Genomic DNA, 14,896 nt, shown 5'->3' on the forward strand with positions numbered 1-14,896 from the left:
TTTATGTCTAGTTTATGTTATAGTTAAAGTTCAAATTATAATTTATGTTTAAGTTTATTTTAGTCTATGTTGATTTTATGTTCTAGTTTAATACGATATAGGAAATTTTGGAATTTGGTACCTCAAAAACGGGGGGTGTTGAATTTTGGTACCCTTTTAAAACTTTATTTTATTTTGGTACCCATCAAAGTTACAAAATATAGGTTTTGATACTTCCGTCTATTTTCTGTTAAGTTTGCCGTTAGTGGGGCCCAGCCATAGTCTTGCCACTTCCCAGCCACCCCTTCCTCCTCCTCAGCCATTACATTGCCATCCCCCCTCTCCGTACCGGTTGTCGACAACCCCGAAAACAACCCCTTCACCTCCAAACGCACCACCAACTCCACAACATCAGCCGCATCAACAACCACCTATGTCGCTGCCCCCTTTATTGCAGCAACACCGCAAATTCCACCAACACAACACACAAAAAATCACCTTAACACCACAACAACAGCACGCACAACCCACAACAACACACAAAACCACCGCAAATACTCCATCTCCACGCAAATACCAACCAACACACAAAACCATCGCAAATACCACCAATCATAACACACAAAATAACCTGCAAAACCACCATCGTGAACGCCAAAGCCGCCATTACCACCGCCACGAGCACCCTTAAAGCTACCGCCATTGTTGTTGTTGTATGATTTGAGGAGAGGGAAAAGAAATTGAACCCAAAAACCCTAAAAAATTGATTTGGGGGAAAGGGGGAAAGGGTGGTGCATGTCAAGGGCAGCTAAGAGTGGGAAAGGGGAAGGAGATTGGCGGGGGAAAGGGAGGGGGTGAGCGTGCCGACGCCGGGGGAACGTGGGTGGCTAACGGGGAGGGGGAGGGTGGCAGTAGCTGGGTTTTGATTTTTTTTTGTTAAGGTTTTTTTTTCTTTTTTATTTTTAAAAATAAATGATTAATTAATTAGATATTGGGTCCCATTGACGAAAAGTTTAACAGAAGTTGGACGGAAGTATCAAAACTTATATTTTGTAACTTTGATGGGTACTAAAATAAAATAAAGTTTTAAAGGGGTACCAAAATTCAACACCCCTCATTTTTGAGGTATCAAATTCCAAAATTTCCTATTATATAATATTTTTTTAATATTTAATTTTTTTTCATTGTACATTTTGTTTTATACATTCAAAATTTTGCTGAATTGTCAAATCCGAGTCAGTAGTCAAATATAATTTGTACGGGTTTGTTTGATGCATTGATATAGCACATAGTTGAGTTATTATTAGTATTCTATGGTTTGTAGTGATACATCATATCAACTGAAAATGCTAGTCACATGCATTGACATAGTTTTATGATTCAAGTCATATCATCTGCAAAAGGTAGTCACATGTCCCTTTTACTCTTTATTTTAGTAAGTAATGAATGATCAATCACATTGTACGACCCTTGGATAAATACTTTGTTATATATACATGTGCTACACTCAACTGTAAACAATCTCACCCCCAACAATCTGAATTATCAACCAAAACCAAAAAGATGTTTTCCATCACCTCAAGCTCAAGTTCTTCAGATTCTTATCAAAATGAAGAATTTGATCACCTTGTTGATGATTTTGTCACAAACCACCTAACACTTATATTAATTCCCCAAAACCCACCACAAGGAACCCAACTTATAAGCGATATTCAGTGTGTCCCAATTCCAAGAGGGGATAGAGAAAGAAAAAAAAGGGCATTTGCAGTTATTTAACGATTAATTTGCGAATAATTCAGTTTACAACGAAAACCAATTCCGTCGTAGATTTCGAATGCAACGACCTTTGTTTTGTCACATTATGAACAAGGTGGTTGAAGGGGATCAATTTTTCCAGCGATGCCGGAATGCTGCAAGAAGGCTAGGTATATCACCATTGTAAAAATGCACTGCAGCAATAAGAATGTTAGCTAACAGTGTGGCTCCAGATGTCGTGGATGAATATTTACGTATTATTTGCCAAACAACCTCTATGAAGGCATTGCAACATTTTTGTCAAGGGGTCGGGTTATTAAACAGTTTGAAGGTGATTACTTAAGAAGTCCTACATTTGAAGATATAAGGAGAATCCTTCACCAAAATGATAGGCGTGGTTTTCCTAGAATGATTGGTGGTATAGACTGCATGCGTTGGGAGTGGAAGAATTGTCATATGGCTTGGAAAGCGCAGTATGCTGGTCGTAGCAAGAATGCAACCTTCATTCTAGAAGCCGTTGCTGATCAAGATTTATGGATTTGGCATGCGTTCTTTGGAATGCCTGGCTCATGTAACGATCTTAATGTCCTTCACCGATCTCCGGTGTTTGATGATGTACTGCAAGGTCATTCACCACCAATAAATTTTTCGGTGAACGATCATCAGTATAACTTGGCCTACTACTTAGCCGTTGGAATTTACCCGAGATGGCCAACTTTTATACAAGGTATAACATATCCTCAGCTTCAAAAAGATAAGTTATTCGCTGATAAACAAGTAGTAGCTCGGAAAGACGTTGAACGGGCCTTCGGAGGTTTACAAGCTAGGTTTACTATATAGCGACAACCATCACTTGCTTTTGATGAAGACATTTTGTGTGTCTTAATGAAAGCTTGTATCATTATGCACAACATGATTGTAGAGGATGAACTACAAAAATACACACGTGCAGAAGTTTTGAGGCGGTACCACGAAGAAGATCGCCCACAACGTTCAAGAGCAAGGTCGGGACAGAGTATAAGTGCCACGGTGACAACAACGAGCCTTTCAAATACAACGTAGGACGTCCACCCAACATTGATTTTGACATGTATGTTGAGACATGGATTGCCCTTCGTGATAGAGAGACCCATTTATCTCTCAAACATGATTTGGTTGAGCACATTTGGCAAAAATATGGTTCTAATAACTAGGTTAGGTCCCGTGTCACGCACGGTAATTTTCAATAATTATTTTTTATATTAAAATAATATTAAAATTTATGACTTTCGTATGTTATATATATTCATATCAATTGAATGATAAAGAACAACAAAAATGACTATAAAAATCACACTAAGGGCCTGTTCATTTCAGCTTAATTTTAGTTCAGTTCAGTTTAGTTCAGCTCCAATCAGTTCAGCGCCTAATTTCCTTCTCTCATAAAATATTCATTTCAGCTCTATTATTCAGTTCAGTTCAGTTTAATTCAGCTCAGTTCAGTAAATGTGAACAGGCCTAAGAATAATCATGTGTCGTTTTTGGCATGTATTATTAAAATATCCATAGTTAATTATAGAATATTAATCAATAGTTCGAATATTAATCAATTGAAATTCTAATCATAAATCATTCAAGAAAATAACAAAAGCAACATTTGTTGATTTGATATTCACATTTCATTATTTAAGCTTGTAGCATCTATTACATAGTTTAACAAAAATCAAGAAAAAAAAATAATCTTATGGTTATAAGTAGGGATGTCAGTGGGGCGGGTCAAGTAGGAGACCCGCCCCATCCCCGCCCCAGTGGGGCGGGGATGGGTCTTGGTTTGGTGGGTGGTGGGGCGGGGATGGGGATGAAAACGATACCCGCCATGGGTGATGGGGCGGGGGTGGATTTTAAGTTGTACCCGCCCCACCCGCCCCACTTCGTACCCGCCCCATCCCCACCTCATACCCACATATACTTTTATATTATTTTATAAAAATAATTACGTGAAATAAATATTAATTATAATATTTTGTACTACACTTATGTTATAAACAAAAATGTGTGTAATATTAAGAATATTTTTTTTAATATTATAATCCGTATTAATTATGTAGGATTGTGTATTTGAGACACGGAAATTTGGTGGGTCTTGGGTGGGGATTAGGCGGGTATTTGGTGGGGATTAGGCGGGGATGGATATCCAAGTGGGGGGTGGGGCGGGGATGGTTTTGGAGTTGTACCCGCCGGGGCGGGGATGGGGATGAATATTAGACCCGCCGCGGGGATGGGGATGGGGATGGGGATGAAAATGATAGGTGGGGATGGGGATGGGAAGGCCAACATCCGCCCCGCCCCGCCCCATTGACATCCCTAGTTATAAGCGTAGTTCCAAAATAAAATTGTTCATATGTCACAAATTATATTAAGAATATTATTATTTTTTTTTCTTTTGCTTAAGTTTATAGTTGTCAATATGTTTTATTTGGAAAGATTCAACAAATAAATTAAACAAATCTTTTAATCAAAAAAAAAAAAAAAAAAACTAAGGACACTCCAGGATATGACATGTGTCTTTTAGTTTAAAGTTATTGATACTGAATAAACTATTGTAATGTGTCGTTAATTACTCTAGTCTATGTTAAAGTTAAGGTTAATTTACAATTATCTGGTCTGTAATCGTACTGTTATTTCAGGTCATAAGTATTTGTATTACCGTTATTTTTAGTTCCATTGTATTTATATGTTAATGTAATATAATTAAGAAATGCGGTTTTAATTAAATCATTAAGTTCCAAAAAAAAAAAAAAGTTTTTAATAGTAACTTTTTTGGTGTTTAAAAAAATTAAAAAAATTTATTTTAAAACGTTATTAATTAAAGCAAAACACAAATTTTATAACGTTAATTCCAATATAATTGTATTCATAAGTGTATTCTTTTAGTATAAATAATTATTAAAAAAATAATAGTGAAAATAAAAAAGGTAATGTGTATTGTAGTGGGGTATAGGAAATAGTAGGAGAGATAGTGGTGAGGAGGTTTTTGTTTCTTTAAGCATCGATGTGGTAAAAAAAAAATTACACTTGAGGAGAAATAGGTGGGTAGATTGAGAAAGTGGATAGAGAGAATGAGGAGGAATTGGTGTGAATGTTTCAAAAGTTGAAATTATTACATAATAATCGAAAGTTGGGATTATTTAATTGAAATTAGACAAAGTATACTCATATTATTACAAAAAAAAAAAAAAAAAAAAAAAAAAAAAAACCGTGTGGAAGGAACCTACTATAAAAGCCAACGAAATGAACCGCGTTGACACTGTTGTGACTTTGTGAGCTGCTGAAACTCTCTCTGACTCCATCACTTCAGCAACTCTCTCTCTCTTCCTCTGCAAGTTTAACGTCTTCTTCTTTAATTCTGCAATTTCAGGTTGGTTTTTATTTTTTTTTTCTCCCTTCAATTTCCCCTAATTTCTTTGTTCTCGTATTTGCTTTTCATAATATTTCAACAATTAGTTGACTCTACTATAATTTTAATTTCATTTGTGAAACAAATTGTTTTCGTAATTTTTGTTTCGAACTATTAGGGTTTAATCTGATTATTTGTTGAGGTTTTATGGTTTTGTATAGTTTGATTTTGAAATTAGGGGTTTTTATACATTTGCATGTTGCTAGAAGTTAAAAGAGTGTGGATTTTGTGCATTTCCTAAATTCTGTGCTAGTTTGGGATCATTGTATGAGCTCTCAATTTCAATTTCAGAATGAAATTTTGAGTTAAATAGTTGATTAATTTTAATCGAATCGCGTTTTGAGTTGTTGCTACTCTTGCCAATGAGGTTGAGGTATACATTGTTCTTTGGTTTAGAAAACTGGGAACTAGTAGATTAGTTGTTGTGTCGATATTTTTCAGTATTGGTTAAGATTCGGTATTAATACTTCTCGATGTTTCTTTTATCCTATTATGGAGATGAATCTCTAGAACTGTGATCATCTGAAACATAAGCGTGCTCCAATATCTCACTTGGATTTGAACTTTGAGAATATATATACTTTTGGAACCTTGAATTTTTGATGGCAAGTAAAAGAAATTGTGTTGTCCAGTTGGGAGTTGGGAAACATTCCTTTTGAAAATTTTGCAAAATGTGAGGTACTTCGGTTTGATTTTGTCATGGATTTCTATGTTACTCGGACTTAAGAACCCATATTGGACAAGGATATGTGTCCAGGCTTTAGGATCGGCTATTTTATAAATATAAAAGCTTCTAGTTTTGGTGCAAGATGAGGAATCGAAGTCTGTACCCCTGTAGGAGTGTTAAGATTTTGACCGGGCACTTGAGGTAAAATGAAGAGTCCAGGTAACATAAATGGATATGCTATAGACTCACCACTCAAGAACACAAATCAAACAGTAACATACAAAAACATAGGAAAGCTTGAGGATCTTTTGATTGAAATGATAAATAACGGCTACAGGTTACTACTTGAAATAAAAACTGAATCTTGGAGAATGCTACGGCTACTACTATTCTATTGTTAACATCAAAATCCACATACCCTTTACAATACCCTGCTTTCCCCTTAAATACTAAGTCACCCCTTTCCCAAGTTACCCTAGCAATCAGAGAATTCTATCATGTTCTGCCAAGTGGCTTTTCACACAAAAATCACAAAAAATCTTCTTTTGTCCTCTTCTACTGCTCTTGACCTCTTGTAGTTTTGTGCCTTCTTTCATAGACTCGAATCGGTTGAGTTGGGTTAACCCGATCCATTGCAGGATACCAGGTGGATTTTGCTGGGCATTTTCTCAAAATGTTATTGGCTTGATGATGAACCATTGTTTGTGGTTGCTTATGATGGTGTGTAGGCAATAGTTTTGTCATAGGCTTAGCGGGAGTGTCAATCTTGTCTTTGTTGCAAGTAGAAGATTCTTTATTAGGAAAATTAGATAGGATTTTTTGGTAGATTTGGTTTTGAAGAGATATAGAATAAGAGATGATTGGGATTTCTGTTCTAAAGCATGGTAGATTATTTAGGTTACAGATGAAATTTAATGATTTATGGTTACCTATATGAAGATGGTGAAAGATCTTCCTTATTTCTAGAATTTTCATGTCAGGAAGTATATGCTTTTTCCTCTACAGCTTCAGTTCTTCCTTTAGTCTCCGTTAATTGGTAACTTTGTACTCACCTACTTGTCAAGAAACAACAAACATTATCAATTGTTCCTGCATTGAGATTGAGGTGTAAACAACTGCAAGCCATGTCTAAGCTATTGACTCATTTTTGAGATAGAAAGTCGCCAGAAGGGTGTAATTGGTGGTAAAGACTTGCTAAGAAACATCTGAGAATCTTCCTATCCAAAAAATATAATTTGTTCTTATATGATGGAATGATGGATCTATTTAATACCAATGTGGTCTTTGTAGTGTGTCCAACTGTCCTATATCGTTTGATTACTTCCTGCATTATATTTTCAGTTATGAGTCTCGTTCTCTTTTCTTAGGACACTTTTCCCTTTGTTTTGTAATTTATAATTCTGATATCAATATGCTCTGCTTGATGTAATTTGTTTAAGTAGGTCTTTCTGTTGACCAAACATTTATTACTCGTACAAAACACTTACATTCAAGGAGCATTATTTTGATCCATTGGACTTGAGAGCCTGGTATTGAACTGATAAAAATTTATTTACCTAGATCTGAGCTTTCTAGACCTAAATTTTTTGTATTTTCAAGGTATTAAGAACAATACCTTTGTTTGATATTTCCATGATAATCTACTTTAACAAAGAGAAACAAGGCTTGAGTGGTAATTATAGTGTAGAGTTTCAGCAGTTTTACAATAAATGATTAGGGATGATTATGAAGATTAATATGTATATTTAGCATGATTTTGTCTTCGTAATCTTAACATTTTAATTTTTTCATACCATTTCAAAGAACTGTATTTCAAATCAGATAGATTTCAAAGCTAGTTTAGTAATATTTCGAAGTTGTCGCCTTTTGATAACAATTTTAGTAGATTGCCTTTCTAACGGCCGAAGTTTTGCTTTGCAGTGTGAACCTCAATGTTTGAACTATTTGGTAGTCAAAAGGGGACTGCTTACTTCTTTGTAGATAAAACTGCAAGATATGCCGGGTTGCTTGCCCTTGAAACCATTGACCTCATCTTCTGGAGCCACAGTAACTAGCCCTACGCATCATCCAGGTGAAGGTAGATAACTTTACAAAAAATTTATTAATCTTTGTTTAATGAGATTTTCATAGTAGTTTGTGTGTTGGTGGAGTAGGGACGTCATTTGTATTTGCATACATCTTTTCTTTTGGGCTTGTCTAAAGGCTTCAAACATATTGGTGTCTATAGCAGGGAATTCGTCACAGGGAACACCTACTACATCTGGAACAAGTGCTGTACCTTCACCTACTGTCAATCTCTCACAAGAGTATGCACTTGCAGTTCAGACGAGTTCCTACAACGAGATATGGTCCAGGATTCATTTAGTTGAGCACTATCAGAACAATGAGACTGACCATCAACCACAGCTTTTGTTGTCTCAGGTCCTCCAGCCTGATCGTGAGGCTGTCGATGAGGTGCTACAGCATGCCCCAGCCACCACTTTTACCCAACTCGTCACTGCTTACTTTGAACACAGTGAGGAAACATGCCAGCTTCTCCTCCTCCTCCACCATAATATTCATCATGCCCGCTCCCTGTATGCCCATGTACATGACTTTGTTGACATCCTACCTACTGACACGGAGTCTATGACTGAATTACAATGCAATCACGCCTTTGATGTTTTACTTCAATTTGAACAGAAAGGGAACCCTTTCCCATGCCCTGATTCCAACAACTTTCAAGACATGCGGCTTTGCTTTTTCCAGCTCAAGCAACAGGTAGACCAACGCCTTGAGAAGTCCCGTGGCAGGGTTCGTCGAGTACGCTGTGGCACCACCACTTCAGCAGTATGTTTAATTGGGGCAGCTGTTGGAGTTACTATAGCAGCCATTGCCATTGGTGCTCATGCATTGGTCGCCCTGGTAGGCTTTTCCGGCTGCCCAATAATGTTCCCCTCGAAAATTATGAAGAGGGAAGAAGCAAATATGACACAGCTTGATGCTGCAGCCATGAGTGCTTTTGTGCTGCATCATTCTTTGGACACCATTGATCGCCTTGTCTCACTTCTACATACTGAAATTGAGGGGGATAGGCTTTTGATTCGCCGTGGGTTGGACTGGGGTAGGGATAAGTACCTTGCATATGAAGTGGTGAAGCAGCTAAGGAAGAACCGTGTAAGTTTATTCGACCAGTTTACTGATCTTGAGGAGAAAATTTGCCTCTGCTTTTCTGCAATCAACAAAACCAGATCACTCCTTCTCCAAGGGATACCTCTTTATCAGATGTAGTCTTGATTAGCGTTCATGTAGTTTAATTTTATTTATTTTTATTACAAAAATGCCCTTTTTGGGATCTATAAAAAATGTCATTATTTTGTAAGTTTTCAATATTACATGTTCATAGTAACAATCTTAACTGATTAAGTGTACATTTTTTTTTATTTTTATAAAGGAAAGATACAAGAAGTTAGACTAGTCTTCTCTCAAGACTGTAACTCAACCTATCTGAAGCAATAAAAAAAGAAAATTTACTATCTAATAAAGGAGCAATATCCTAGTGCATTTGTATGAAATGACCTAAAGAAGCAAGATAATCTGCTGCTCTATTATCCTCTTTATAGATGTGCTTGGACTCGATGGAAGAGAAAAGACGAAGGAGCTCCTTAATATCTTCCAGTAGTAACTTAATCTTCCATGGACATTGAGCTTTACCTTGCAAAATATTAATTATAAGTAAGTTATCCCCTCCAATAAAAATATGGGAAAAACTGTGGGACCATGCAAGTAGAAGGCCATTACGAAGGGCAGTAGCCTCAGCAATAAGAGGCGTACTTGTGCCAATATTATAAGACCGACTACAAATATAATGACCCAAGTGGTCTCTGATAACTACACCTGCAGCACCTGAGGCACCACGTACAGAGCCGTCAAAATTTATCTTAACAATACCATGACGAGGAGGAGACCAGGAAACCCGAATGGTTCGCGAATTAGCATAAGAAATAGAAGGAGCTAACAGATTATCCATAGAATCCAAACAAGAGCGCAACTTCCATTCATGAAAGATTTTTTGGGCACGGGATAAGATAGCCATAGAAGAGAAATTCATGTTCTGAAAGACAATTGAGTTTCTAGTTTTCCAAATACTCCACATAGAAGTAATAATCTTAATCACAAAAAAAGAAAAATTCCGATGTAAAATTCTGAAAAGATGATAAAAATTATTATGAAGAGGAACATTACCTAGCCAATTAGTAGTAGGGTTAGCAGTCCAAAAACGTTTCGTAAACAAACATGAAAAGAATAAATGATCCTGTGTTTCAACATGGAAATTGCATAAAGAAAGGACATGTATTGGGAATGTCCAACTGACGATGAGCAAGATTAGCTCTAGTAGGAAGAGCGTTATGAAGAAGTTGTCAAACAAAAATGTTCAATTTTGGAGAGAGATCTAATTTCCAAATCCAAGCAAATTCCCACTTAGTGTGGAAAGATATGTTATGGGCTAACCAAGTAGCAGATTTTACAGTAAAATCGCCAGTGTTAGACAAACCCCAGCAAGGTTCATCTTGGATTGACGAGGAAGGAATATGGATACCTTGAATAATTTGGACTAAATTAATAGGAACAAAAAGACACAGGGCCGTAAGATCCCACTCATTAAAGTCCGTAATAAAATGATCCATGGTGAGATTAAGATTATGGGTATCTGAAATATCTAAATTTAACATAGAAATAATATTTTCAGAAGAGCACCAATTATCCAACCAGAAAAGAACACTAGCGCCATTACCAATTTTCCAACGAAGTCCTTTAAGAAGAAGAGGGCGGATTTGGAGAATCTTTCTCCAAATCCAAGAGTCCTTCGGCCGAGGCTTATACTCAAAAAAGGTTTGTTTACTGAGATACTTTGCGGTCACCGAACTTACCCAAAGGTTATTTGGGTCTGAGATTATTTTCCATCCTAACTTGGCTAAAAAAGCCGAATTCACAGCTTCAATCTTACGCAAGCCTAATTAAACCACCATGGATTGACAAATTTTATCCCAAGAAATCATGGGGATTCCATTTTTTTTGTGGAGATTGTTTCTAAAAAAATTTTCTATTAATCTGATCCAATGAGGTAGTAATACTTTTAGGAAGGCGGGCTGTGGACATTGAAAAGGAAGGTAAAGCTTCCAAATTACTCTGTATGAGAACAGTCTTCCCAGCTTTGGAAACTGTATTAGAAGACCAGTTGTTCAATTTCTATTCTGCTTTAGTTACTAAATGCTGGAAATTTTGTTTCGTAAAAGATCGGGTTGTAAATAAAACACCCAGATATCTACCCAAAAAAGACTTCGGAGTCATATTAAAATAATTAGCCAAATTTCTTTTTTTTTTTCGAGGAAGGGACTAATTTAGAAAAAACAACCGAGGACTTATGGAAATTTATCAGTTGACCAGACATGGCCGAAAATTCACTAATTATGTTTCGGATGTGAGAACAAGACGCTGGAGTAGCAAGGCAAAATAATAAACTGTCATATGCAAATAAGAGGCAAGGGATAATAGGAGTAGATGAGGCAATTTTAAAACCTATACCAGATTTACGATCTAAAGAATTTGAAAGAAGCTTTTTTTTTTTATAGCACTTCCATACATATAACAAATAAGACTGGTGATAAAGGATCTCCTTGACGTAATCCTCTTGAAGGGATAATCATATTAGAAAAACTGTTATTCACTATTGGAGAATAGGAGACTGTGGTAACACATCCCTTTATCCAATGGATCCAAGTATCGTTAAAACCAAAAGCGGATAGAGTTGCCCAAAGGAAATCTCATTCAACTCTATCATAAGCCTTTTCCATATCTAATTTTAGTGCCAACCAACCTGTTTTATTTTTTGACTAATTAAGAATATTCAGTATCTCCTAAACTAATAAGATATTATCCTGAATAGCGGTATCTGGGGCAAAAGCATTTTGGTAAGGACCTATGATCTTCTTTAAAAAAGGCTTAAAACGATTAATCAGAATTTTTGAAATTCCTTTGTATAATGTCGTACATAAACTAATTGGTCGAAATTGACTAGCCTTAGTCGAATTATCAATTTTCGAAATAAGAGAAATGAGCGTGTGATTAAGTTGACGTAGCATAATACTATTATAGAAGAACCCCCGTACAGCTTTGCAAACATTAGTTCCTATGATAGGCCAGTAATGTTGAAAATTTTGGGTCCAATTCCATCAGAACCAGGAGCTTTATAAGGGCACATATCAAAGAAAGCATCTTTGATTTCATCATCAGAAAAAGGGCTGGTTAACTCATCATTATCTGAGGGAGAGATAACAGGGTGAACCCATGGTATAGATATAGGTCTTGAGTAATTATAATCTGATTTAAAACATTTGGAAAATTCATCAAAAAAACAGTTGAGTAATTTCTATAGGAGAATCTACCCAAACATCTCCATCATCCTTTAATTTAAAGATTTGAGATCGATGTTTTCGATATTTCATTGTGTCCTGAAAATATCGTGAATTTCTATCTCCTTGAGTTAACCAAGATTTACGAGCTAATTTTCCCCAATATTTCTTGCCAAACAACAATAATTTTTCCCTTTGCTTTAGGAGACGCGGTAAATGCTGTTTAATGTGCACATTAGAGGGGAAAGCTTGAAGTTGTTCCTCTACATTCTTTAGTTTTTCCTGATTAGTGACCATTTTTGACTGGATATTACCATATTTTTTAAAAATTCCAATGCTTGAGATCAGTTTTTATCCGAGTTAAATTCTGAGTTATGCAAAGGAACCTGGAACCAGTTAATCTATGTGCCCAATTCTTTAAAACTATATCATAAGCCTCAGAATCCAGAGTCCAAGCGTTTTGAAAACGAAAAGATGATATCTTTTTCGGACCTCCATTTTGGAGATATAGACAAATTAGGCTTTGATCAGAACATGTGAAAGATTCATAAGACAAAGCTGCATGAGGATATTGCAGTGACCAACTTTGGCTAGTTAAGCATCTGTCTAAACGTTCATACACTAAATGTGTTTGAATCTGTTTTTTCCAAGAAAATGCCATACCAATAGGATGAATGTCAACAGCTTGCGTAATCTGTACAAAATTTTGCAATTTTAAACACCTACGAGGTAAAGGCGAAACACCTCCTTTCTTGTCTGCCAAACACAGTAACTCATTATAATCACCTATTATACACCAAGGACGGGAACAAGATTGACCAAGTTGTGAAAACGGGTTCCAAAAATCTATCTTTTGACTTTCTTGGGCCGGGGCATAAATACCAAATAATTCAAAAACAAAATTTGATGTGTTATCAGTAATACGAAGATGGGCTAAACGATGAAAAATAACTAATAATATGTACAGTAATACAATTAGTATTCCAACAAATCCACATTCCTCCACAATGGCCATTTGGGTTGATAAAATGGATTTCATCAAAGGCTAAAGTTCGTGATAATCTCCGACTTGTAACTATAGAAACCATGGTTTCATTAACAAATAAAATGTTTGGATTAAATGTTTTCTGAATAAAAATAAGTTCACTAATAGCTTGGGACTTCTTAGCTCCACATATATTCCAACTCATTATTCCTGGGCTATTCATTGAACAAGTCGACAAAAAGAGCACTGAACTTTCAAATTTTCAGTAAGAATGTCACAATTGTATCCAAAATACATGGTCAGTGGCCTTGAAAGGCTAGTCTGATAGCTTACATTATAGCAATAAGTACAGAAAGTATAGCGAATAAAATCCATCATTACATGCACACAACCAACCAAAAAGAGATAGCCTAAGTAAAGACTGCAATGGAGTACAATGTAATATGCATAAAAGAGGCCAACTAAATGAGGCCAAAAGAAAATAAGTTGTGACAACAAACTAAGCAAACTGACTATGAAAATAAAGCACCAACTCCTAGGCCAAAGTAAACAACAAACTAGATAAACAAAGCTGGGTGGAACTTGGCATTGTGAATATAACATAACCTGAACTAGCTCCCTACACGTGGGAAGATAGTAGTAAACCAAAGGCAACGAACAAAGTCTCAAAAGAGCATCGAAATCGGCTAATCTGCATATAAAAACAAAAGATATAAAAACACACAAAGTCTGAATTAAAACTGAAGTTAAAAGAAGAAAAGGGTATAAAAGATTATCCAAGGAAATGTCAGAGGTGCTCCAAGAGCACAGGGTCTAGAGCGTAGCAAGAAAAAAATTGTCAAAAGTCTTAAAAGAGAAGCTAATCTAAAAGTACATGCATAATGAAAACCAAACCCATAATAAAAGACAACTATGTGTGCTGAAAGCATTTGTAGAATTAAAAAAATTGTCCAATATAAAACAAAATGAGTGCAATTCCACTCCAAGACTGCCAGAATGTCTAAACAACCAAGTAAAGCTATAAGTAGGCGCAGAATAAATCAAGAGTAGTAGTTGCATGTATAACGGTTTACCATGTAACTTAAACAAACAAAAATGACAGCAGGCCATCTATGAAAGGGAATGCAGAAAGAGATAGCATAAAAGACAAACAGTAGACCAATAAAAGCTGATGCTTCAGACTTGCAAGATTGTGGAGCTGAAGGTCTCCAATAGAAAACTAAGTGTGAAAACCAATAGACCAAACCAATCATTAAAAAGAGGCTATAAAGTAAAAGAAGCAAATATTTTATTATGTTCATAAACCTCACAGAGGTGAGCAACCCAAAAACAAGCAGTACCACTAGATCCGCTATACATAGGGAATGAGAGGCTAGTAGAGAAACTACATAAGTGCAAAGAAACAGAAAACTATATTGCATCAATAGTCTGTACAAATAAGTACATAGAACCATAAAACTATATTGCATCAGTAGACTATACATTGGTAGCAAAAGCATCAGACAACCCCAAAAAAGAAGAAACATACTAGCCGACGTAAGAGGTTCACATTTTAGTAGTCTTAGAGGTGACTGAATCATCAGCAACCTCTACCCTTCTGCGCTTCCCAGAGTCGGAAGAAGCTAAAGCTGGTGTATCCATTGCCATTGCATCTAGAAATTCTTGTTCTTCCTCAAGAAGCA

General features: G+C 36.1%; 2 protein-coding genes across 4 annotated transcripts; both read left to right on the forward strand.

Moving 5' to 3' along the window:
* Nucleotides 1–1,542: 1,542 nt before the first annotated feature.
* LOC145583865 (uncharacterized) lies at nt 1,543–2,574 on the forward strand. Its single transcript, XM_081640825.1, has 3 exons — nt 1,543–1,696; nt 1,779–1,904; nt 2,018–2,574. The coding sequence occupies exons 1-3, from the start codon at nt 1,543–1,545 to the stop codon at nt 2,572–2,574; spliced, it is 837 nt and encodes a 278-aa protein (XP_081496951.1).
* A 2,445-nt stretch (nt 2,575–5,019) lies between these two features.
* Nucleotides 5,020–9,288, forward strand: LOC145584861 (UPF0496 protein At3g19330-like). 3 transcript variants are annotated; one of them, XM_081641647.1, is made up of 3 exons: nt 5,020–5,131; nt 7,758–7,914; nt 8,065–9,288. In XM_081641647.1, the coding sequence occupies exons 2-3, from the start codon at nt 7,833–7,835 to the stop codon at nt 9,105–9,107; spliced, it is 1,125 nt and encodes a 374-aa protein (XP_081497773.1). In that variant the 5' UTR covers nt 5,020–5,131; nt 7,758–7,832; the 3' UTR covers nt 9,108–9,288. The 3 variants fall into 3 exon arrangements, with proteins under 3 accessions (XP_081497773.1, XP_081497774.1, XP_081497775.1); XM_081641648.1 differs by having other exon boundaries at nt 8,068–9,288; XM_081641649.1 differs by having other exon boundaries at nt 7,758–7,908; nt 8,068–9,288.
* Nucleotides 9,289–14,896: the final 5,608 nt, after the last annotated feature.

The sequence above is a fragment of the Chenopodium album genome, chromosome 16 (genome assembly GCF_948465745.1).
Source record: "Chenopodium album chromosome 16, dcCheAlbu1.1, whole genome shotgun sequence".
Lineage (NCBI taxonomy): Eukaryota > Viridiplantae > Streptophyta > Magnoliopsida > Caryophyllales > Amaranthaceae > Chenopodium > Chenopodium album.